Genomic DNA, 26434 nt, shown 5'->3' on the forward strand with positions numbered 1-26434 from the left:
CACAAGAATTTCTACAAGTTCGTCAAATAGGCGAGAAAAGGTCTCGATAACATTCCATTTACAACATTTACAAGAAGTTCTACACAACACTCGAACTCACCTTTCCCGCCATGTCTGACGCCATGTTGAAATAGTTCCGATCCATCATCACGTGTTCGCATAATCCAATCAGAAATGGACTTCTGATTTGAACAATGATCCGCGCCTTTTCAGGGTAAGGTAACGAATCTGATCCAACCGACGCGTCGGCCAACGTGTCGGCCGACGCGTTGATGCTGTGTTTTTGGACTTCGTTGATGCTGTGTTTTTGGACTTCGTTGATGCTATGTTTTTGGACTTCGTTGATGCTGTGTTTTTGGACTTCGCTAAGGCGTTCGATCGCGTAAACCATAAGATCTACTGCATAAACTGCGTACCTTTGGAATAATAGGGTCACTGCTAGCCTGGTGTGGTGATTATTTATCGTGTCGTAAGCAGAGAGTTGTGGTGGATGGAAAAAGTTCTAGCTGGCTGAATATCACATCTTATGCATTCGGCCGACGCGTTGGTCAACGTGTTGGCCGACGCGTCGGTTGGATCAGATTCGTTACATTTACCCCTTTTCAAAACGAATACGGCTATCGGGTTCAATATTCAAATAATCAATCCATTCTTGCATTCTTGAAATGGTTAGCGGGTTCCATATTCAAATATTCAATTCGTTATTGCGCTCCTGAAACGATTAGCGAGTTCAATATTCAAATAATCAAGTCATTAATGTAATCCTGAGGGGTACGCTTCACTTAGTTTGAATGTAATCTGAGCTCGTCCTAACCTACTTCTAAGTGAAACAGGAGAACAACACATGGCGGCAGCGCTTTTGGGATCGAAGTAGATCAACACTAGAGGTAAATTAGAGGTGCAAAGCAATTTCAGCAAAAGCAAAAGAGTAGAAACACGCGACAACATGCCGGCCGACGAAAACAGTCAAGCGAGCGTGGGCGTCCAAAATGTTTCAATCGCGAATTATCAAGTTGCTCATCCGGAATCATTCACCTTTTAAGCCCAAGATTGGCCCAAGTGGATTCGCCGTTTTGAGAGATTCCGGAAAGCTACTGGTCTCCACGAAAACAAGGCGAAAACCAAGTAAATACTCTAATCTACTCGATGGGACAACAAGCCGACGACATAATTGCTTCGTTCGACTTAGAAGAAGAAGAATCCCAAAATTATGACGTGATAAAAGAGAAATTTGAATCTTACTTTGTCGAAAGAGCAAAGTTTAATTCAAGAATCCAACTGGACAACGAGTCCGTAAGCGAATTTATCACCGAACTACACAAATTGGCAGAGTATTGCGAATTCCAAGCCCTCAAAGACGAAATAATTCGTGACAGAATCGTGGTCGGAATTAAGGATAGGAGACTATCTGAGAGGCTTCAACTGGATCCAAAACTCTCTCTCGAAACAGCCACTCAACAAGCAAAGCAATCCGAGCTAGTGAAAAGTCAACAAAGAATAGTGTGCATGGTACTACAAATGAACCACTCAAGATCGACATAATTGCCAAAGCCCACAACCCACAAAAGTAAAAGCAAACCACAACACTTCAATCTCGGACAAGTCACCTCGACAGAATAGACAAGAACAAAAGAAATGTCCACGATGCCTTGGAAAGTTCCACCCACAAAAGCAATGTCCAGCACGAGCTGCAGTATGTCATAACTGTAAGAAAAAGGGACATTGGTCTAAAGCTTGCAGAAATAAGCATCTGAGCGAAGTGAAAAAAGAATATGACGTAGATGAAGACTCCTACTTCATGGGCGAAGTGAAAACCATAGAAGCAGTAAGCAACCAAGCAAAACCATGGACTGCCAATATTAAGGTTGACAACGAGCAAGTTCTATTCAAGATCGACACCCGGGTGCTGAAGTTACTATTATACCTGAGAGCACTTACCTCAAACTTCAGACCAAAGCAGAGCTGCAAAATGACTGATAAAGTACTGCTTGGTCCCTGCAACTACAAGATGAATGCCTTGGAAAATATTATACAAAACTGTCTACTAATGAGAAAAGCTTCCATGAAGAAATATATGTCATCAAAGACCTGGAGAGACCACTCCTTTGCAGACTAGAATCAGAAAACCTCAACCTCATCAACCACGTCGAGAGCATGGCTGCAAACAACTACAAAGATACCATTAGAGAGAAGTATCCGCAGCTTTTCACTGGTCTAGGAAGGATGAAAGCAGAGTACACCATCACACTACAACAAGATGCAAAACCTTATGCAATCACTGTACCCGGAAAAGTCCCTCTACCCCTTGCAAAAAAAAAAACCAAAGAGGAGATAGAACGAATGGTACAGCAGGGCGTAATATCACCTACTGACGAACCAACAGAATGATGTGCACCAATGGTAGTTACGCCAAAAACCAATGGAAAAGTCAGAATCTGTGTAGATCTATCAGAATTGAAGAATTTTGTTGAACGTGAAAACCATCCTCTCCCATCGGTGGACCACACACTAGGAAATCTGGCTGGATCGAATCACTTCTCCAAGTTAGACGCCAACTCAGGCTTCTGGCAAATTAAGCTAGCCGAGGAATCAAGGCGACTCACTACGTTTATCACACTCTGGGGACGGTATTAGGGACCTTAAGATTTGAGGACGGCGTCTTCTTCTAGGACTTCACGGCATATAAAGACCTGGGGCGAGAACGCCGTTCTTTGCGCGGGAATTTAGACTTAAGAAAAGGTAAACAAGACGCGAACCATTTCCAGCCCCTGGTCGAGAATAGCGTCTTTCAGGAAAGCGCGGGACGAACTTCTTTTAACTTTTTGCGAGGAAATCATTAATGAGGATGAATTTCTGTTGTTGTATGATGTTAACAAGTCGAAAAATCCACAGTATCTTTATTGGAATTATGAAAGATTTACATTGCAAGATAAAAGTGAGGCTGAGTGTAAGACAGATTTTCGCTTCGAAAAATACGACATCCCTCTCTTGGTTGATGTTCTTGGCTTACCTGACGAGATATAATTAAGATCCTGAACTTAGCTGATCTCTGATAAAGTATAAAAAACTTAATGTAATGGAGGCTTTTGAAATGAGTATTCTTTGTAGTGTGATGAAACTTGCATGGATAATAAATATGATAGTCTTAATTACGAGAGACTCAAATCACTTTAAAGGTAAGCCGAGGAAACAAGCATCTTCGATATATCTATTCTCAAGCCGCTGAAACGGCATAAGAGTAACGAGTAAATTACCAATTCATGAATAAATCGGAAACTGGCAATCAGGAGGAAAATTTACCGAGACTTTAAAAGAAAGATTGCAGCGCTCGAAAACTTTTAGCTCGCTGTAGAAACTGCGAGTTTGACTTCTGATTATAACTACACTCTACTTACATCAGCCGACCTTTCACATGACATGATAAATTGATGCTCAACATGATAAATTTTCCCATCCTGTTAATAAGGAAAACATTTGGAGTCTACTTACTCGGAACTGTCTATCTATGAAAAAACAAGCACTGCTAACAACAGGTTATACAAAAGAACAGCAAAAACCGCGAAAGAACTGAATAATTTGAGCTCCAAAGCCAAACACATACTCACGTTTTGTGCACGACGCGAAATTTTAAAAATGGCGTACTCACCACATGTGAAACGCCGTCTCATTCACACCCAGACATGCGCAATGTCATTTTTAGGTGAAAACGAACTTTCGGTGGCGTCCTAGACAGGTGACGTCCTCAAATCTTAAGGTCTCTATTATTTCAACGTACTCCCATATGATATCAGCTCAGGGTCAGAAAAGTTCCAGAAGAGCATGAGCCAAATTCTAGAAGGGCTAGAAGGAGTCCAGTGCAACATTGATGATGTATTAGTGCACGCATCAACTCAGAGTCAACACGACGGCACATTGAACAAAGGTCTACAAAGACTTTCCGCCGCAGGTGTAACCCTCAATGCAGCAAAATGTGAATTCAACACGACAACAATCAAGTTCCTGGGTCATATCATTTGTCCGCAAGGAATACGACCAGATCCTGACAAAGTATCTGCTGTAGTAGACATGCCGCCACCAAAGAATGTTCACGAAGTAAGGACATTTCTCAGTATGGTAAATCACCCGGGAAAATTTGCCGAACACCTAGCCAACAAAACTAAGCCAATCCGTGACTTAGCAAAGACAGGAACAGAATGGTACTGGGGACCAGCCGAGCAGAGAGCATTTGAGGAGGTAAAGAAAACTCTCGCTCACGCACCAATCCTCAGTCTCTATGACTCCAACAAAGAAACCAAGATATCCGCTGACGCCTCATCCTATGGATTGGGTGCAGTATTACTTCAACTGCATTATGGCTCCTGGAAACCAGTTACGTTCATATCGAGGGCCTTGACGCCGACAGAAACCAGATATACCCAAATAGAAAAGGAGGCTCTAGCATTGGTTTGGGCGTGCGAGCGTTGCAGTGATTACGTCATTGGGAAGTCAATAAGTGCTGAGACTGACCACAAGCCTCTTGTTCCGCTACTTACCAAGCACAGTCTTGCAGACACTCCAACAAGAATCCAAAGGTTAAGAATGCGCCTAATGAGATTCCACATCAAAGAGTTAGTACATATACCTGGAAAACAACTCTATGTAGCTGACACATTGTCCAGATTACAACCACCAAAGCAAACCACCGAAGCAACTATACCAGAAGATGAGATGAACATCTACATAGCAAGTGTCCTTCAAGGAACACCAATCTCGGATCAAAAGTTTCAACAAGTCAAGGACGCACAGGATGAAGATGAAGTTTGTCGTAAGATTAAGAAATTCTGTCAGGAAGGATAGCCAGACAAATATCAACTTAATGATGCTATTAAGCCATACTGGACAGAACGAGAAGAGATAACCGTAGTGCAAGGTATATTCATGAAGTCCAATCGCATTGTCATTCCATCCTCACTGAAGCTAGAAGTTCTAGACCGAATTCATGAAGGACACCAGGGGATAGTGAAGTGCGGAGCGCGTGCCAGAGAATCCGTTTGGTGGCCAGGTTTGATCCGTGTGATACATGACTTAGTCACCAACTGCAAAAATTGTGCAAAGGAAACTCCGCAACCAAGAGAACCACTCATCACAACACCAATACCAGATCGACCCTGGAAAATGGTCGCCACTGACCTATTCGAACTGGAAGGTAGGGACTATTTACTGGTCGTAGACTACCTCTCTAGATTCGTCGAAGTTGGAATGATGAGGAAATCCAAGACCTCGTTTGAAGTCATAAGAGTGCTTAAAGCCCTGTTTGCACGACATGGAATCCAAGAAGAAATCAGATCGGACAACGGTCCCCAATGTAATTCAGCCGAACTCACACAGTTTACCAAAGACTGGGGAATAAAACATTCAACGTCAAGCCCAAGGTTTCCTCAAGCAAACGGAGAGGCTGAACGGGCCGTGAAGATAGTGAAGTCGATACTGAAGAAAGAAAAAGATCCAACAAAGGCACTACTCGCCTACAGGTCGACGCCGCTAGCTTGTGGATACTCGCCAGCTGAATTACTCATGGGAAGGAAGCTAACAACAAGCATACTCTCTTCTCCACAGCAATTGAAACCAAGATGGCCTGACCTAGAAGATTTCTGTAACAGGGAATCACAACGAAGCTTGACTTCGACGGACGACATAGAACAAGACTCACGAAACCATTGTTGCCAGATGACACTGTCTACATCAAAGACATGGACACCACTGGAATAATCACAGGTACAACAGGAACTCCTCGATCCTACCAAATCCAGACACCGAGAGGAACTCTTAGAAGGAACCGCGTACAGCTGTCACCTATACCTAAGGAAGAGATTAAAACCGAAACCACAGTGCAAGAAAATCCACCTTCACCATGACTCAACTCTAGACCTAAAAGACAGATAAAACCAACTTAGAAAGTTAAAGAAAATTTGGGTCTTTGAACATTGAACATTACACTGACGTTATTGACACTTTAGAAAAACTATCGTTCCATGTTGTTGTTTCGTTAAAAGAATCCTCACATTATACTTATAAAGGGGGATGTTGTGTGATCCATTTTAGTGTCACGTTAATAACTAATTAAATTTGCGCATATTGGAGATTGATTAAAAGAACACATGGCGGACACAAACACGTGTGTTGTATGTTGTTAATCTGAGCTCGTCCTAACCTACTTCTAAGTGAAACAGGAGAACGCTACAATATATATACCTCTTATGACTATTTTCTTTAATTTGTTGGGATTTATTTACCAGTACTTACAGTCCAAGTTGCTAACTATTTCATTTTAAAGGAGGTGTGACTAATTACGAAAAAAAATTCTTGCACAAGAAAATAAGGAGAAGGAAATCTTATACAAATGAACACGGGAAAATTGCAAAGAAATTAGTAAACAAAACAATTACAAGTACCAAAGTAGGAAAAAAAATTTTTCCCCGCAAAAAAGTGTCCACACCCCCACCCCTCTTCCCCTAAAGTAAAAAATTAAATGTTCCGTCCCCAAACAGAATAGATCGGGCAACAATTACAACTTTTATTGGAGCGGTAATATCTTATAACTTTGCCTCGTATCTTAAGAACCATTTCGTCATTTCGCCATTTCGTCATTTCGCCAAATCGTGTTTTAAACACGCCCGCGAAAAAAGCCCGAAAACTTGAAGTTTGAGATTTGATTTACTGAAGATCAAATTGTACACACGAGAAAACAAACCTTGAAGGTTAGTCCTAAGATGTTGATGTTTTATTTTTGTGAATCACAAAGTTGTATGTGGAGACGATCGTGAGATATTTGATCCGAGGAAAGATGGAAATTTAAATCTTGATCTTATTTTACTTCAACTTCGAAGTAAAATTGCATTAAGTTTGAGGTGGCCCCCAAGCATCAAATCACTTTACTTTTTTTCGGAAGGTTGTGGTGGATTTAACCAAGTCATGACCCACAGCCGGCCGTCTTTGGCCTTTTTGCTCTCCAAGTCTGTTGTGTATGGTAGGTAGGCATGTGTCTTAACAACGGTTATGGTCTTACCTTAATCAACTAAATTATCGTGCTTCAAAACGACTTCTTCGTTTGATGTACTTTTCTGAACCTAGAGCCCATGCTGTGCCTTTATTTGATTTCCTCAAAAATTCTACCTTTACAAATGTTATATGCTGAAAAAGTATCTTCTATAATGTTTGACGTTTCCTGCATGAATGCTTCGTCTAATATCTGTGATTTCTTTACTAAAGCTAATTCAAAGCACAAGCATGAGACCAGGTTTCATTTCGTGTGGAAATTATGTTCAAACTTCAAGACTGAATCTAAATCAAGATTCTTTTTCCAGGTTTGGAGCTAAACTTTGGAACGCAATTCCTAACGAATTTCGTCAACTCTCCAAAGGAGCTTTTAAGAAAAATTTTCATGACTTTTTGCTCTCGATAATGGAAGCAGAGGACGACTACGTTGAAGTGCCCATTCTTCTACAAAAAACGATAAATTCTGTATCCTTGAATTAATGTACTAATAATCGATAGGTTCTGTCAGGAGTAAATTTGATTATAGCATTATTCTGTAAGACTATATATTTTGTAACCTTAGCTTGTTTTTCAGTAATTCTTATTTATCCAGTTAGTTTATTTAGTTACTTTACAATTATTAGTTAGTTAGTTAGTTACTTTACAATTATTCTATTATCTGTTATGACTGCTGTAACCTTGCCTCTCCGCCCTCCTCGTCTAGCTTTTGCTATTTGTGGGTGGAGATGGCAAAATGATGTGCGTGAAATAAAGAGTTCATTCATTCACTACGGTTTTGGCTCATTTTTTTACTGTGTTTTGGTGGTAATTTTTATTATTACCTTTTCGAGCTTCATGTGCTAACTAGGGGAAAAACTTAGGTAAAACGTATTTACGAATTGGCCCCCAAATCCCTCACTATTGTTAGTTAATTGTTTATCTATCTGGCTTTCGGTCTAACTAGTCCATTTACCTAAAAAAAATGCGTGAGCTTTGTCTCATGAGTAAAACTGGTGCCGTTTTCTTCATGTTCATGTGTTATTGGAAACGAATGGCGTCAGCTGTATCTTGTCCTGTTCATTTCAGTAGAATGCTTTGCCTTGCGAAATAAATTTTGAGTCAAAGTGCAATATCAGGGAATTTCAAACCAGTTTAGTTATATTTCACTTTGCTGTGTCATGATCTTGAAGTTCTTATTTCTTGAGATTGATGATGGGAACTAACTGTTATGTTCTCTTAAATTCTGTTTAAGGTAATGTGAAGTGGCCCAATAATTGGTACTATAGACAGAATGGATGGCTGTGACATTTACTGTGGCTAGCTGTTATTCATCATCATAATCATCGTCATCATAACTTTATTGATGTGTCTACAAAGATTTAACATTGCTGCTAATTGGGGACACTTAAGGTAAGTTACAGTATATCAAAACTATATACCGGATGAATCAAGATAAAAGCTATTTACAAAAGGAATGAGTATTAAAATATATGTATCAGAGTAAAATTGTAAAAGCTAATAACAGTTAATATTCAAGAGTTTGTCACTATTCCCAGAAGCTTACTTCTTGTTTAAATTATCAACCTTTTGTTCTCTGTACACAACTTGCCTAGACTACTATCCTATATGGGAGTTATGTCTACTTTATTTGTAAAATTGGTAAAATTACCAATAAAATTTCCAATAAAGTTTTCAGAAGTTTTGTCCAGATTTCATTGAAAATGAATGTGAGGAGTGATCAGTCATATTCCTTAAGAGTGTTTAAGCTTCCAGGATGACAGCTAATAAATTTCTTGAGTGATTCATACATGACTTGTCTCCTGTAAAATTGACACAGCCAAACCCCCCTGGCAAATGTCTATAAATTTCTTTAAATAGCAGTCAGGTTGGTCCCCATTACCACTTAATGTGCAGTATCAAAGTCTCCTTTTGACTTGTCTTATTTCTCTTAAATCTAATAGGTGTAAATCCATTTTCATTAAGAGGTCAAAAAAACTCTCCTCATTATTTTAATCTGACTTCATTCGGTCTTGTTCCCAGGGGATAGTCAAGCCTTGGGAAATAATTTGGTTTTTGTCCTCACTGATACTATCAGCTGTACAGGTTCTCATCAAATTGTCAGATAACTCTTAGAATTTAATTGGTTGAAAAGTAAGGTTGCCGAAAAAGGGTGTACATGACAAGTTCTCTGATAAAATCCATAATTATTCTTCCATTTCCCCCAAGCTATGACAGCCATATCTCTAGTGCAGACCGTAATTATCTTACTTTTCTTCACGTGACAATTACATTTTGTGTTTCAGTAATCGCTCCCGCCGGTTGTGATTCGTGATAAAAACTTTTCAACCAAAACCTAAACTTCTGTGAACTTTTATTTTTTGCTGAAATTGCAAATACATTGCACTGGTAGTTGAACTCTAAATCACTCAAAGGAAAGTAAGTACTACAAATGTACTCGATTTGTTGAGACAGCAATGACATGATTAAATTACTTTCCAACACGTTTGTGCTCTTTGACAGGCCTCTTGTATCATTCACAAAAAGGATAATCTACATCAATTGCACCAACAATTATTAAAGAGGACTCGAATTTGAACTCAATTGTGCACCCTTTTGCTTTTGGAAAATCCATCGATTGTGACTTCCTTTCGCGCACCACACAAGCATATTAAGACTTGGACGCTTCCATCTAAGTTACAGAAGGAAAAATGACAAGAAAAGTTGTCTCAAGGGCTCGTTCCGCTATTGTTTTCCGACGAGTTTTCCTCCTTCACTTCTTTCGTGGGAAACCCTAACTGAGGCGTAGAAGCGATTATTTGCCTCTAACAAAAATTTACTGAACATGCGCTAAAAAATTGCCTCTCTGCTGTGATAGTGTTAATGTTAGTGATGTGTTAAGTCACTAAGTAAACACAGACCAATACATGTTAACTGGTCACTTAATTGTGAATCTTGTTTAGTGGACACGGCTACCAATGAGCAGCTTTCGGGTTAACTTGATTGGTGCAATGCATACTATTTATATCATATCATAATTTAATTTGAATACTGCTCAGGGTACAGAGGTTTACAATGTGATATTAGGATTACACTGGAATATATAAGCGTAATTCTTTTAAAGATCATCCGCAATGTAAAGATGACACTTTGATGAAAGCAAATTGCATAAACAAGTTCTAACTCAGGTATATCCTGTGAGAATAAAAAATTTGCAGGCAGATTTTGAATATATGAAAATAATCCTAAACATTTTTTATGAAATAACTGAAATACTGCAGGTGCCCTAATGTGTCAAAAATATATCATTTATTGTACCAATAACCCCATACAATATTTGAGTTTATTTCATAAAGCAAGAGACTGCAGTTTCTATTAGTATACCACCATAATAACCCACTTGGCATGTTGGGAAAACACCCCACCCCCACCAAAGAAATCCTGCCTCTGGCTTGTATTAGCAAACTTTTCAAGTGCCCTCCCAACATCCTGTGTGGGTTATTATGCATTTAAACCAATAGAAAGTGTGGTCAATTGCTTAATGATACCAAGCTTGATTGACAAAACAAAACAAAGGACTAGAAGTAAATAGAAACAAATGTCACAAGTGAAAGAAACAAATATAGTTCAAGTAGAAAAAATTATTTATTCAGGCTATACAGAACATTACAATTCATACATCAAAACTGCAGTTCTTAACAGCTTGGTAAATAAAAAAACAATCAACCACTGGTACACCGATCTAAAATACATCTGAAGGTTGTGAAAGAGTTCTGAAACAGTTAAGATATGCACAAGCTTAATTACGTTATTGTATAGATCTGGGCTCTGGTAGAACCAAAGTGCCTTAAGAGATTAACCTTGTTTCTAGGATTATTTTGTAACTTTTTTTTTGCCATAGCTTTTAAGAGCTGGGCAACACCAGTTTCTTAAAAGAATGCCTAACAGTACCTAACGGTACAAGGGCACAGCTTTGAACATATAATGAAATGAATGACATTAAACTAAGAAATCCAAGTTAAATTTATCTCTACAAAATGTTTACTCTCTATTGTGAAACTAAAATGTCTTCAACATTTTTGTCCTCCTTTGGCTAAATTTAATGAACTCCTATGAAACTTAACATGCCACAGATAGCAGTACATCTGAACCATTATCAAGTGGCAGATACTTTTCTACATTAAAACATTATTTTCTTTCTTAAGAGCTTTAAGGCATCCCACAATTACTCTAAGAAATCTAAACATTACTACAACACAATACCCCTTCTATTTTGTTGATAGTTAAAAAAATTTATGTATCATAAATTATACTACTAACAATTTCTTCATATTTTTTCACCCAGTTCATCATTTCTTAATTAAAAAAATTCCTCTTTGAGAGATACAAGTATTAAAATTTCCCATTTCCTGCCTGTTTCAACAATAAAATCATTTATGAACAGGTATTCTGAACCCATGGTACACCCTGATTTAAAGCCCGATGAGTACTTCAATCCATCTCAGACTGAACCCCAACCCCTAAAATTGATACTTCTGAAAAAGTACTTACAATATTTGACTACAAATTATGTCTAAAAACAACAGTCTTATAAAAATCACATATACTATCATAAAGAAGGATCAGCAAACAAAGAATTGTGTTTTATTGATTTACTGGGACAATTCAATTACTTTGAGCAACTCTTCTTTCTGCTCTCCCTTGTATTTAGGTATGAAGTTTTTGATAAACTCAACCACTAAATCTCCTGGCAATGCATTGCTTAAATTGAATTGAGTATGTGTTTCCAAAGCATCATACAGTTTTAATGTGAGAAGATGCAATGAAACCTGACAGGTGGGGGGGATCTCCCGTAGATTTTTACCCTGTTCAGAAAGAAAAATTACATCATAATCTGGCACATCATTAATAGCATGGACTTGCATTGATTTTCTTATCTCTAAAATTGCCTTCCTTTCATCTGGTGTTAAAATCCTTTTGATATGTTTCTGAGTTGCAATACCAACTACCCTTACCTTACCACCTACCCAAGTAAGAACTGGCCCACCTGAGTTCCCAGAATTCAGTGAGCAGTTCAATACTGCCATTGAATGACCTGATAGGGTTCTCTTAGAGCCAGAGACATTCCCAGTCACAAAAAGAGCAGTTTTTTCTGTGTGACTCATCGGATAACCAAAAGAAAATATCTGCATTCCTGGCATCAATGGTTGGGTTGACAACTGTAATGCACAAATTCCACTTTCTTGCAAATTAAGATCTCGACAATAAAGTAATGCAAGATCCTTAGAAGGATCACTATGAGCAACCTCACAATGAAGCTCACCAATGGCTGAATTGGAAAAGCAAATTGCAGAACTATCTTTATTGTCTAGATGGGTCTGTATCACATGCTTGTTGGTGACGATAAAGTGGTCACTGATGATAAATCCAGAGCCATGCTCAATTTCAACATCGGCTATGGCTTCCTCGTACTCTTCCTTAATACTTTTCCTCTCTTCATCTACCACTTCTTTCATTTTATTATAGTCTTTTCCTTGTTTGGGATACTTGTCAAGAACCTTTTTGGTATCAAAATAATCAAGAGATTCTTTTATGTCCAAAATGGTAAATGTCTGGTAAATCCTTGGCATTCCAATCTGATCTCTCTTTCTGGGAAACATATCAGTATCCCCATCGTCGGAACCTGGAAAAGAGTAAAATTCATCTTGATTGATTAATCTAAGAGCCAGTGAAATCCAACCCACAGCCACCTCACCAGCTTGTCAACTTGGGTTTTTCTACACATTTTTGCATTTCCCTTTCATTAAGTAGCAAAAAGCACTGATTGGAGTACTAGTGAATTAAGAAGAGAAATGATATATCTATTTCATCACAAGCTTATGTCAAAGGAAAAAAAGCTTAGATTTCCAAGGAATTGAACACAACACCTTTGGCTCTTGTGCTCCAGTCATGGAGGGGTACTTTTTACTTGAGTTTTCCGAAGGAAGTGCCCGAGTTAAAAATTTGGCTTAATTTTTCTTTTTTATGTGTTCAGTCACAAAACGCAGTTCCACTACAGCGCATGCATGAAGCCTAAGCGCATGCGTAGCAGGAACCCTAGAGCACGTGGCCTAAAGCAATGGCTGCCTTCGTGGACAACTCCTTGCTTTATGTACGTGAAAGAAATTCGATGGCTATTATGCCCAATACATACAAAGTCACACACCGTTCGCGGTAGACCCACACAAAAACTTGTGGAGCGTTTTGAGAACGGGTGGGTGCGAGAACTTTATGAGAGATCAATTTACAAACGATACTTAACGAGTGAACCTTGTATCGAGGAATATCAAGCGAAACCTGCTATATTAAACGAGCTATCTCATATTATTAAAAACTCGATCATTGGATAATGCAATTCAAGACTTTTTATTGGCTTAGCCATTATGGTATATGAGCCAATATACCATAATCTACAAATATGGTAAGCGTACGCGTCAGCTTAAAATCAGAAGGGAGCTAAAAAATCCAGTTTCTTACAAAATAATAATTTCTTGGGGGCGTTTTTAATAAAACAATTATTCCACTCACGTTTGTTGGATATGAGATGATTGTAGCCAACGAGGCGCGTAGCGCCTCGTTGGCTATCTATCATCTCATATCCAACACGTGCTCGTGGAATAATTGTTAATTTTGTTTACATGTAAAGAATACCAGAAACTACTCCGAAACGTCTCAGAAGAAAGGGCAGAAAACTGAAGGAATTTGTTTAAGAGCGTGTTCGTCCAAGTGTACCTAAGTCCTCTTGGAAGGTTAAAAGAATTACAAAGAATGTTTAAGCTTAATACGAAGAGAGTGAGATTAAATAAAGTTCCACAACATGAGAAGAAGTATTTGTCGAATTGTTCTGTGAGGTTATATCAAAGGATAATGAAATTGAAGCATAGAGCAAGTTGGTATTTATCAATGTTTTCTTGTAATTGACCCATGTGCCTTTCTAAGAGTCGGAGACGCATCAAACTATTGTAAATTTCAACTGAGTTCAGATACAGGGAAAAACCTTGGTCCTACTCCAATGTACATTGACCCTAGCAAAATAATAATGGCACCATATAGCCAAGCTAATAAGTTGGTATTTGGACAAAATTCAGGACAACAATGTTTTGCAATGAGTTTATGCTCTTTGATTTACAATAACACACAAGGAATCAATTCTGTTGATGATATTGTGTCGATGATGAATATTGGAAATCAGTTTAATTCAAGTTCACAGATTTACCCACCTTTTAAATGTGTTTGAGACTGACTATGAACTTTAATACAGTGAGAGCTACACTGATACTGTTCATCAAGAAGCTACAATAGAAGGATATCAGTACTGTACCTCCTTAGATAGAGCCTTTCAATCACTTATATCCAAAATTTTCAACAATTTTGTCTTGACAATAGGGTGTACTGCAGTTGCTATCTATTGTATTAAAAGGCAACATGGGCTTGAAAACATGCAATTCTCATGCAAGGGATATTCATGGTGGAAGCCATCTGTCATGAAAGTGCTAAAGAATTTATTTAGGGATATGTAAATAGTTATTTTATTCTCTTAGGATCAATGTAGTACGTGATATTTGTATCTGTTGTGTAACTAGCCTTTACTGTATGTATCAAATAGTTTTCTTCATTCTTTTCTGGCACCTTGCATCCACATGTATTTAAGGATTTGGGTGGTTACAGCGTGGTGTGTGGTTTTATTTTGAGAGAGAAGGTCACTGGTGGCGAAAGTTGGAAAAGTTACAGAGACTCATTCGGGCCTTGAAAACCGTAGAAGATGCTTAAATTTATAAATAAAAAATTCAAGGCCTTGAAAGTACTTGAATTTGAGGACTAGAGCTTGAGTTTTGCAATGCTTTTTCTTTAGCAATTTTCAAGTGGTAAATTACAGTACTTTCATGGAAAAGCTGAGAAATAATATTAAATAATTTTAAAATTGCTTATGCAAACCTTTCCAAAAGTGGTCCTTCAATTTTCTAAAACTTGGCCTTCAAAGTCACTGAAAAGTCCTTGAATTTCAACCTCTGGCATCTGTAGGAACCTACTCCTATATGGTAATTTATTATTCTGATTGTTGTTTAGTATCATAACAACATTCATTACACTCCAGGAGCCAAAAATAAACACAAATAGACTTATTCATGACCAGCAATGATGTCAGTCCCCTAAAGATAACTCCAGATGTGTGATATCGAAAGCCTGAGTTCACGCAGCCAAGCGTCTAGTTGGTAATAGGTTAATAGGGATGTACCACTGGATGGGGTCACATTTTTAAGACTGGATTGACTTTAATGAGGTTGCATTCTCAGTAGAGTTACCATAATGCTGTCACTGGTTTTCAAGGTTTCAGAGTGGAAGAAAATTCTGGTAAGTGGGAATGTTCAGCCCAGAACTGATCATAGATACTTTTATGGGCACTTTTGAGAAGTTACTGTTGTGTTACAGGATCAAAACCTTTGGACTGAACATGTATGTTTCTTACTTGCTGTAATCTCCAGTTACCATTACTTTGTCTAAAATAAACCAGCTGGAAGGTTATAACCTTCGTTTAATGATGGTAATATGACATGAGTGGAGTCCAATTTGGACTGTAAGCATACAAGTGATTATCAAAATCTGATGAGAGTGAAGTGGCAGTTTGTTTTGTTAACCACAAATATGATTATGGACTGAACTGGATGACATGAAGTCCTGTTATTAATTAATCAAAACTATGACAAAATTTAAGAAAGAACTAGACATCGGTTATTCATTTTGATTAAAAAAAATTAAATGTGTGATATTTTTCATTTCGATATATATATATATTTTTACTTTTTCCTTTTTTTTTTAACAGCACATGCTTATGCTTAAAATTAACTCATTATATTTTAGGCATTTTAATTACCTTTAGACTCCAAAACCAGACACAATAGGCTTGAGCGGCCTGTGGTCATAGAAAGCTTGGTCTAGACAGCCGAGCATGAAATTAAATAATTTTGTTTATCTTCTCTTAGAGCTACTTAGCATCTGTCGGACAGTTTTTTTTTTTCACTTTTCTCTACAAATACTTGTAGAGACTTGCCTATGACTGCTCGCTAGACTCAGACTTGGTCAACCAACAACTCACCTGCAAAAGCAAAACAATCTCTCACTCGAAGCTCTGCCTCATCTTGGGAATATTTAAGCATCTGGGGTTTCTTAGCGTTATCACTTGTGGCTAAAAACTTCTCATACTCTTCTTTCAACTTGGCTCTATGTTCATCAATTGATTGCTTTAGTTCTTCAGATCCAGGTCCATCTGGAGGATATTTGTGACACTGTGGCATGCGATTATCATAACTGCAAAGGCATTCATGAACGTCAAAAATAGAAATATCTTCATTTGAATAACTTGAAAAGATCCGTCCTGTATGCCGAGCCGAAGGACCATCTGTACCACAGTAACAATCTCTCAAACGTTGTTCTGCTTCTTCTTCGGTATACTTGGGAGGGACACTATTAGAGGCAATAGCTTCTTGATATTCCTTTTCAATATTTTCTCTACGTGTGTAAATTTCCTCGTACGCGCTTTTATTTTGATAACTGAATTTTTCAAGACATCCTTCATCGCGTTTAATTACTGCATCATGGATTCTCTTTATGCTGAATGAAGAGTGTTGATCTCCATCAGTTCCGATACGAATCCATCCATCTCCTGCAAAATTTCCCGCAAAGCAATCCCTGACTCTTCGCTGTGCAACACTCCACGAATATATTTGTTGACCATCTGGATTGGCAATGGCTTCATTCCATTCTCTTTCAACGTCAGCTCTTCTTTTATCAATCAATTCCCTCTTTCTCTCGGAACTAGGTCCATCTTTGGGGTATTTTTCCACAAACGGTGTGTTATCAAGCTTGACTAGCGCATTACGGATATCAATTATGCTGTACGTTTTATCTCGGTCAGTGCGATATCTTCCAGTTTTATCAAACTCAGCTGGTAGCGTGAGATCATCATAATTAATCCTTCCAAGCATTCCACGAGGGTATCTTCCCATGTTGCATCTCTGCAATCGAGAAATTGCTGTATTATGGTCGTATTTACGTGTTTCTGGTTTGCCGTAAATCATGACCTTCACACAGGCATTCACAGCTTCCCTTCCCTCAACTCCTAGCAGATCACTAGTACTCGTGTTGTGACAACTTGCTTTCGCTCGAGTGCGATCACAGTCGCCCATTCTTAAAAGGTCTGCAGCAGAGTGACAGTCTATTAGCCTACTTTGACTAGTGTCGGCGACAAAGAAAGATAGGACGGTACTATGAAGGTAGATCGTGGACAAAATGTTCGTTTCGTCGTTTCGTTATGGCGTTTCGTCGTTTCGTTATGTCGAGTCGTTGTTTTTCGAGTTCGACTCGTCGAACTTCCAGTTCGTTTCGTCGTATTGTCAGTTCGATTCGTCGGCTGGCCTCTTCGACTCGTTGTTTTACGAGTCCGACTCGTCACCGGCCAAATCGGTTAGTCGTTATGTCGTTTCGTCGTTTCGTTATGTCGTTTCATCGTTTCGTTATGTCGTTTCGTTATGTCGTTTCGTCGTTTCGTTATGTCGTTTCGTCGTTTCGTTATGTCGTTTCGTCGTTTCGTTATGTCGTTTCGTTGTTTCGATTTGTCCACTCAAGAGGAGCTATAATTCAACCTACATTACATGAAGCGTTCGTTTTATTCCATACACTCTTACATGAAGCAATAATGTGATATCGATTATTTGCCCTCTGCCGCGATGGTAATGGATCTATCGTAGAGCTACTTACGGCACAGCATAGAATTCGTCTTGAGTCGAGTAAATGATCGTTTCCATGAAAGTGACAATGGAATTGGATATCTAATAACACACCTCGACAGAGTCTTGTATATCTTGGCTCGGGTATTTTCGTTATTTAACATTCCTCCTCAGCTGGAGTGGTTGTTGCAAAGAGTTCATCAAAATTTGATTATGTTGGTTGCCCTTGGTGGCAGTGATATGTACAACTTATCACAAAGGCGGTTGCAATTATTTAGGTTTACAGGATGCAGGGGTCGTCCCAGCATAGATATTCCTAGAGAACTCCTGGAACAGTACCTTGAGAACAACTTTACACCCGAACAAATTGCTCGACTTTTCTGTGTGTCGACCAAGACAATCCGACGACGCATGAGTGAATATCAACTTCACTTTGAAAAGCACAGTTCTTCAACCGACGCAGAATTGGATGAAGTTATGTAAGTAGGAATGTTCTTCCAATAATATTTGGGATTGCAATGCTTGCTTCACATTCATCTGAATACTTGTTAATATTTATTGGTTAGGCAGGAGGCTGAACGCTATTTCCAAGAGCTTACAATATGGCCCTATTTAAATAAGTAAGGGAAACAAAATGACCAATTTCAAATATAAGGAAGCTCATAAATCTCCAAATTAGCAATACTGACATCTTGACCAAGTGTTCCTTGTTGTCCAAGGTTTTATCATGGGCATTTGTTTTAATTGGTAATTTTCTGTAATTAGATGTCTTAATATGTATTTTCAGCCAATGCCACAAGCATGGAACTAAAATAAATGAAATATTGGTGTACCAATACTCAAGAAAACTATCTCAATTCCTCCCATACTGTGGCTTTTGGGATTCACACCTTGGACCTCTGGTTTGTTAGTGTATATTTTTAATGAAGGAATGCGATGTTAAGCTCGCCTGAAGGAAGTCTCTTCTCTGGTGTTGCACAAGATATTCCATTGACTCATTTGTTAGATTACCATAACTGAGACTATTAATGGGTTTCTGTAGTGGTGTTGTAGTATTCATACATTGTGTCAGATCAATTGATATTATATTGACATCTTCTCTGATTCACTCTTTTTCTTTTGTTTTTAATTTGATTCATTGACTTTTATATTTTGTGTTCAGTGAGACATTTACCAATGCTTTCAATGAGTTCCGCTCATTCAAATGGCCCAATTACAATCAAGAATTTCACTGTTGGCTTATAGGTGATGATTTTGCTTTTTCCTCAGACAACATGTGTCTTAGAAGGTCATTAACTTTTAGGGTCTCAGCTTCTAGGTGAAGAAATACAGTACATGTATTTTCACTGTGTAAACACTAAGCACAGGGTCACTCAAGTAAAGTAAATCATTTCTATAGCAGAAAAGAAATATATTAAACCATTATCAAGCAGAAATCTTTGAGTAAATGCCAAGAGACAACTTTAGGCCATTTTTTTTTCTCCATTTAGTGTCATCCAACCCATCCAAAGTTTAGCAATTAAAACAAAAGTAAGAATAAAATAAAATGACATAGTTAACCATTTTTCACCCAAAATAATTCTTGTAAGCTGAATATTGAGACTAGTAACAGCATAGAGAAAAACAGGAACAAGAGCAGGAACATTTTTTACAGTACATTTTCTGCCATATTCCTTTTGATTCATGTCTTGTTGTCTCCCGGCTCAACAGCAATGAGGTTGTGGTACTGGGCCTCCTATTAAGAGACTTCTTGTAACTTTGTTTTCATTAGAAAAGAACTAAATGTGATTTAGCAATAAGACAGTTCTTGTATTTTCAACTTCTCATGGGAGTCATGGGGATGGTGCAAAACCCCTTCCCTGATATCTGGCACTGAAATATGTTTTTAATACTTGGCTTATCTATTCGTTTAAAAGCTCAGACATTGTGAAGACCTTTCCCAGATGTGGGTATAGGAGCATGCGTGGACACCTTCGTGCAAGAGGTCATAATGTGCAATGGGATCGTATTCGAGACAGCATGGGAAGGTTGTGTCCTGAAGAAATTTTAATGCGGGCATTACAGCTTACAGCATTCAGACGCAGAACATACTTTGATCAGGCCCCCCTTTCTCTGTGGCATATCAATGGAAACCACAAGTTAATAAGGTAGCTAATATATGCTGCAGGTGATCACAAAGATAATAATAATAATAATAATAATAATAATGGTGATCACAAACCCCTACCTCTTTAGCAAATATATGAATGATCATGGTGTCAACTTCCTTAGCTGTTAAACATTTTCCATGTAGGGAAAATTAGGTTGTTTTATCCAAGAAATGTAACTCACTCACCAAAGAAGAGCAAAGCTGAACAGGCAGTTTAGCACAATTTTAGAAAAATTATTTATTTTATATTTGCATGTACAATTGATGCACCCTTTAAATTTTCACCTGAAATTGAGTGTAATGTGTCCACCATCCCCAAAACATTTGTCGTTCTGTTGTTGTTGTGGTGATGACTGATATCAAGCAATCTTGTATAATTTATTTTCAGGTGGGGGTTTGTAATACATGGTGGCATAGATGGATACTCAAGGCGCATTATGTACTTGCACTGCAATTGTAACAACAAAGCAGTGACTGTCCTTGAACTTTTTAAAACTGCAGTTGAAGAAAATGGCCTGCCTTCAAGAGTACGAGCTGATCAAGGAGTGGAAAACGTTGATGTTGCTTGGTATCTATTAACACATCCAGACAGAGGGCCAGATCGTGGAAGTTTTATAGCTGGAAGAAGTTGTCATAATCAGCGAATTGAGTGTTTATGGAGAGATGTTTTCTCAGGTTGTACATTCATTTACTTCAACCTTTTTGACCATATGGAATCTGAGGGGCTTTTGGACATTGACAATGATCTCCACATGTTTGTTTTAAGATATGTGTTTGAACTACGAATAAATGCCCATCTTCATGAGTTTACAGAAGGGTGTAATCAACACCCTATGTCCACAGAGGAAAACATGTCTCCAACTCAATTATGGTTATGGGGTCTCCATGGATGTTCTCTCTCTGTAGAGCAAGCACAACTATTGGTATGTTAAAAGTACATGTTTTTAATCAATGCTGTATAATGGCTCAAGACTAATTTCAAATGTTCTTGGTGGGTCTGTCTTTTTTTTTTCTGAATTAGTTCCTTTTGTTCTGACATTACTACTGAGTTTTAAATCACTGTGGGAAAGCGCTATCTCAATAGTTTTATTTTCTTCATTTTTAAAAAAACTCTGCCAAAACATATATTCTTATGATAGAAACCTTACTACAAGAGAAACGGTTATGTATTGTGGTTATGACTACAAAAGTACAGTCCTGCTTAGGCAGACACACTTGGGACCAATCACTGCACTTTGCTTAAGGAAGGTTAAAAAATAACAATGATAAAAATGAAGTCATTAGGGTGTGGCAGTCTAGCCACACCTAAGGGAAGTTAATTTTCTCTATGGATTTTGTGTTTATTTACTTCTCATTTACTTGACTGTATACAATTTGAGCATTTGAACAGAGGACCAACTGATTGACTGTTTCTGACCATTTACAAGTACTTTCTCTTCCACAGGTGGACAATGTTCCCGATTATGGCATAGATTGGAATGGGCCCCTACCTGATTGTCAGTGGGGTGGAAACAGTGTACTCTTCGATGACACAATGACTGTGGAGGTTCCTGATATAGAATTACCCAGTATAGCAAACAATGATCTACATGCATGCCTGGAACAGAATGACCCCCTAGCTGAGAGTCACTGTCTTGAACTTGATATCTACCTTAATCTTGTCTTACATTTGCAGGCATTAGGTAATGTATAGATGTAATAGGATACAGTGGTCAAGTGAGTAGGAACAAAGAGGATTCAAGGATTTCCAAAACAATTTATTGTAACTGCAAACCAATTGCACTACAGCCAGCAAATTGCACACAGCCTGTGTGAAGACGGCTTCCATTTCCTTTGTTGCACTTGGAAAAGGGACCCTTTTCTGCATGCAACAAAGGAAGTAAGAGACGTCTTCACGCGGGTTAATTACAAAACCTGCACACTAAGGAATAATTTGGTACATGTACATGTACCACTATGTGTATAAAATTGTTGACTGCACATGCATAGTAAACCAACATGCTTTTAAATGCAGTAAATGGTTTGAACCCGGGGGTAAGATGTGAAGGTGTAGTCTGATCGTCCGGGTGAGTGTAGTCCTGAGAAGGACTGTTGTCGGTGGCAGTGACTACAGTCCTTCTCAGGACTACACTCACCCGGACGATCAGACTACACCTTCACATGCTTTTAAATGCAACATTATTAAAGATTTATGGAAAGGAACTGCTAATCAGTGCATAACTTGTAAGTGTAATGCTGAAATTCTCCAAGAACTATGTAGTAAGATTATTAAGAAGTCTTAAATGTTGTGAAAAACACCAACTTTGTAATTAATAAAGAGCTTTTCCTCAATATATTGATAACCACAAACTGTACAAAGTTGTTTAAGGCTGGTTTTCATTAAATTAGGAGTCTCGAGGGGAGTTGTTGTCAAGGAGAAAATTATGTAAAGTTGGACATTCAGGTTTGACCCTGTGATTCCTGAAAACACATGGAATCAATCAATGTGGTTGGTTTATTCTTGCACTTCTGCTTGTGACTCTGACAATCCGTGTTCTGCCTTTGATTTTGTTGGTGTTTTTTACTCAATCATTTTGCATTACACTTCTGATAATTTACTTCTCCAACTTTGATTCCATGGTTAATGAAAAACAGCTCTAAGTCCCTCAGTCTAGGACTTGCAATTTTTTTTTAAAGTGTAGTTCGATAATTTCTGTGTAACACAACAAAACTAACAGGAGAATGACTACAAGTCTGTAAAGCCAACTTAAGCATTTTCAGAAAAATGCAGTTCACTGGTATTTTTCCTAGCTTTGAGTTACAAAGTTGCTAAGTAGTAGCAAATCCCTGGTTCTCAAACTCTAGGGCAATATCCAAGCTTCTATTGAACTTATTCTCACTGGAATGAATTATTGGGAGCTATAATATTGCCAGACATGCTGTTGCTAATGGCAAAAAAGCTCTCTCATCGTCATCAGGAAGATACCTCGTTTAATTTAAGGTGGCTCGTACCAGTTTCCTCGCAAGGGGAACAGATCACTCTTGCGTCAAGTGCGAGAGAAACGTTCGAAAGAAGTGCGAGAATAAAAGACGAAAATTTAAAACAAAGATGGCGGCACGAGGATTTTTTTCTATTTATGTGAGAAGTTTACCTAAGAGCTTGTATTTGATGTGTTGAGCGGCCACTGTGAAAGCAGGAGATAGAAACTAAGATAAAGAAGACGATTCTCGGGGAAGTAAAGGTTGCTTCACTTCACATTTAAAAGAAATATTCAACCGACATGAAATCTTGCGACGGCGAAGAAAGAACTCAAGTGAAGGATGATCTACCTGAAGTGGAAGAAGACTTTGAAAATAGTTTTGCTGTAAAATGAAAGCTTCCCAAGTTTCGTTCGACAGCCGGCCGGCACACACAAGCTTCCTTGTTTGTTGCAATGTTTAGGACACGCCCCAGTTGAAAAGATCTGCTTACGCAGTTTGGCTTTACGAACTTGTTTTACAACGACTCTCTGATCGTCTTTCTTTAAACGAGAGTTTCGAACAAAGCTGTTTTGTAAAGAGCAGATTTTGAAATGAATTATCTACGGAAGATTTTATAAAGATCATAAAATTTATAATAGTGGGCACCGGCCTCAACTGTAGTGGAAATAAGGGATAGTACGGGAGTTGAATCCAGTCAGTAATGTGCTATACAAGTGCTCTACAGTGCTCTAAAAAGCCACGTAGGAGCTGTTCATTTTGTGGGTTTAGGATAAACCCGTGAATAAATGAATTACTGTGAATGCATGAATATCACACATTCGAACTGCTGAGTATTAGATGAAGATGAGATCGATCGTGCAGGGGCGTAGCTACCTGTACGCAAATACGCAATTGCGTACCTGAAAATAATAATAAAAAAAAATAAAAATAGGTTAATCTGTATTCAATTAAGACTCTTGCGCACGCTAGCTGAACTAATGAACATGTCCATTTCAACTGGTATCTATCCCCACAAATTAAAGCACGCTATAGTAATTCCAATTTAGAAAGCGGATGATGAAACTGACCCAAACAATTATCGCCCAATACCGTTACTGTCCGTGTTTGATAGAATATTCGAATAACTAATGTACAAACGCCTAAAATCTTTTGTAGATAAGAATCATATATTTTTCACATCGCAATATGGATTTAGAGAGAACTGCTTAACTTAACATGCAATTCTGGGTATTCTAAATACAATTCAAAACAACATTGATAAAAAATTATATTCCTGTGGCATTTTCATTGACCTGAAAAAGGCCTTCGAAACGGTTGATCATTCGATTTTGTTGCATAAATTACACCATTATGGAATTAGAGTATTGATTAATGACTGGTTCTCGTCATACTTGTCTGTCAGGATGCAATCAACCCAAATCGGTTCTATTGCCTCTAGCAAAGAGAGAATAGTGTGTGGAGTCCCTCAAGGTTCTGTACTTGGTCCGCTTCTTTTCTTAAATTATGTCAATGACATGCATCGTTTCTCTAAAAAGTTTGACTTTTACCTATTTGCTGATGATATCAATTTAATATATGCAGTAAAAGATCTAAACAAACTTGAAGTTGTCGTCAAAGAAGAGTTATTAAAGTTGTGTGAATGGCTGAATTCAAATAAATTATCTCTTAACGTATCTAAATCTAATTTCGTTATTTTTCATCCTTATCAACACAAACTATACCGAGAAGTAAACCTTAAAATACTTGATAATAACTCGGAGCAATTGGTATCTCTTGAACGTAAGACATGTGTTAAATACCTAGGTATTCCGGCTAATTGACGGTAATCTCTCCTGGAAGCACCATATTAACTACATTTCCACGAAAATAAGCAAAGGTGTCGGTATTGTTGCAAGGCTAGATAAGGCTAGGCAGAGGGCAAATAATCGATACCACATTATTGATTCATGTAAGAGTGTATGGAATCAAGCGAACGGCTCATGTAATGTAGGTTGAATTATAGCTCCTCTTGAGTGGACAAATCGAAACGACGAAACGACATAACGAAACGACGAAACGACATAACGAAACGACGAAACGACATAACGAAACGACGAAACGACATAACGAAACGACGAAACGCCATGACGAAATGACGAAACGACAAAACGACGAACAGATGTGGTGGGTGATGAGTTGGACTCGTAAAACGACGAGTCGAAGAGGCCAGCCGACGAATCGAACTGACAATACGACGAAACGAACTGAAAGTTCGACGAGTCGAACTCGGAAAACAACGACTCGACACAAAGAAACGACGAAACGCCATAACGAAACGACGAATCGAACATTTTGTCCAGGATCTACCTTCATGCGGTACAGTGCTAAAGTGAATGCACTCTGGACTGGGGATGAAATTTGCTTTCATTCACCAATCACACCAAAGCTTTTAATGCGCACGCTTGGAGTTAGCGTGCAAGGAAATGACTTCCTTGAAGGAAAATACCAATAAGATATGCAAACACCGTTCGCGGTTAACACACCCTGAAAGACATCGTAGGGATATGGAACGCTGTCGCGTTGGGCTGTGTGCTAAAATGATCAGGGCGGTTTTTCATCCCTTTCGCTCTATTTTCTATCAGAATAAACCAGTTTTGGAAAATAGTGTCTGACACGAATGTTCGATTTTAGAGCCAAATGTCCGATTTTAGACACTAGTCAGTGGCGGATCTAGGGGAGGGCCCCCCTCTTATATTGGGTAAAGAATAAACGCAGAGAAAAGAAAAGCCACCAGGCCCCGGTTGTTCAAAGGATGGATAAATTTATCCACCGGATAATAAGTTATCTATCCTTTGAACAACCGGGACCAGGTGTGCAGACACACGCACACACACCCACACACACACACACACACACACACACACACACACACACACACACACACACACACACACACACGCGAAACAGCCGCCTCCCCCTTCCCCCCGGATAAAGAGAGAGATAAAGATCCTGGACCAAAATTGTGGTAATATTGACCCATTTTCTGTCTGTTGGCCTTCCCACAAGACTTATGGTATTTTTTCCCCTCCATGCCAAAGCTCGCCGTAATTTACAACTTGACCTTGTTTATCTGTGGGTTTCTGAACCTTTAACTTTTGACCCTTCTAAAAGATCAGTGAAAGCGCTTCGAAGCTGCACCAGACGTCGTGGATCACTTTTGAGAACACACTTAAGGTGCGACTCCAAGCTGAAATTCAAAAAGAGTACATTAATGCGATTGACACTTTTTTTTCCCCTCAACAGTAATGACTGGTAGCAAGGGACAATCTACTCAGATTAAAACGATATGTGACACCTTCCAAGCGTATTGCGTGACGCATCTCGAAGGTAAATTCACCGAGTTTATGCATGAGTTTTAGTACGTTCAAGATTGACCAGCGAAAAACCAAAATTTGTGAAAAGTAAAAAAAAACATAACATACTCAACAGGTTTGTGTGAAGTTGTACGTGGCATTTTGGTGAAAATTTCTGACTGCTGGGCAGTGATTCCATTTGAGACGGTTCACGGAAG

General features: G+C 38.5%; 2 protein-coding genes across 5 annotated transcripts; one reads left to right on the plus strand and one right to left on the minus strand.

Moving 5' to 3' along the window:
• Positions 1–10637: 10637 nt before the first annotated feature.
• Positions 10638–17639, minus strand: LOC111323487 (uncharacterized). Its single transcript, XM_022926853.2, has 2 exons — positions 16145–17639; positions 10638–12694 (listed from the first exon to the last, which is right to left on the minus strand). The coding sequence occupies exons 1-2, from the start codon at positions 17232–17234 to the stop codon at positions 11664–11666; spliced, it is 2121 nt and encodes a 706-aa protein (XP_022782588.2). The 5' UTR covers positions 17235–17639; the 3' UTR covers positions 10638–11663.
• An 82-nt stretch (positions 17640–17721) lies between these two features.
• Positions 17722–22325, plus strand: LOC148718415 (uncharacterized). Of its 4 annotated transcripts, none has more exons than XM_088740931.1 (6): positions 17722–17918; positions 18053–18253; positions 18562–18676; positions 19691–19921; positions 20312–20846; positions 21368–22325. In XM_088740931.1, exons 3-6 carry the CDS (start codon positions 18591–18593, stop codon positions 21614–21616), a joined length of 1101 nt encoding a protein of 366 aa, XP_088597057.1. In that variant the 5' UTR covers positions 17722–17918; positions 18053–18253; positions 18562–18590; the 3' UTR covers positions 21617–22325. The 4 variants fall into 4 exon arrangements, with proteins under 4 accessions (XP_088597057.1, XP_088597058.1, XP_088597056.1 ...); XM_088740932.1 differs by lacking the exon at positions 18562–18676 and adding an exon at positions 18937–19019; XM_088740933.1 differs by lacking the exons at positions 17722–17918; positions 18053–18253 and adding an exon at positions 18937–19019.
• Positions 22326–26434: the final 4109 nt, after the last annotated feature.

Source organism: Stylophora pistillata, chromosome 12, assembly GCF_964205215.1.
Source record: "Stylophora pistillata chromosome 12, jaStyPist1.2, whole genome shotgun sequence".
NCBI classification, from domain to species: Eukaryota; Metazoa; Cnidaria; class Anthozoa; order Scleractinia; family Pocilloporidae; genus Stylophora; species Stylophora pistillata.

Excerpts from the sequence above, each read along its gene's own strand:
- LOC111323487 (XM_022926853.2), bottom strand. The coding sequence starts at position 17,234 with ATGGGCGACTGTGATCGCACTCGAGCGAAAGCAAGTTGTCACAACACG. Across the intron at positions 12,695-16,144 it reads AGATTGTTTTGCTTTTGCAG|GTTCCGACGATGGGGATACT; the intron begins GTGAGTTGTTGG and ends ACTCTTTTCCAG.
- LOC148718415 (XM_088740930.1), top strand. The coding sequence starts at position 17,988 with ATGTTGGTTGCCCTTGGTGGCAGTGATATGTACAACTTATCACAAAGG. Across the intron at positions 18,254-19,690 it reads GCAGAATTGGATGAAGTTAT|CTCAGACATTGTGAAGACCT; the intron begins GTAAGTAGGAAT and ends TTCGTTTAAAAG. Across the intron at positions 20,847-21,367 it reads TAGAGCAAGCACAACTATTG|GTGGACAATGTTCCCGATTA; the intron begins GTATGTTAAAAG and ends TCTCTTCCACAG.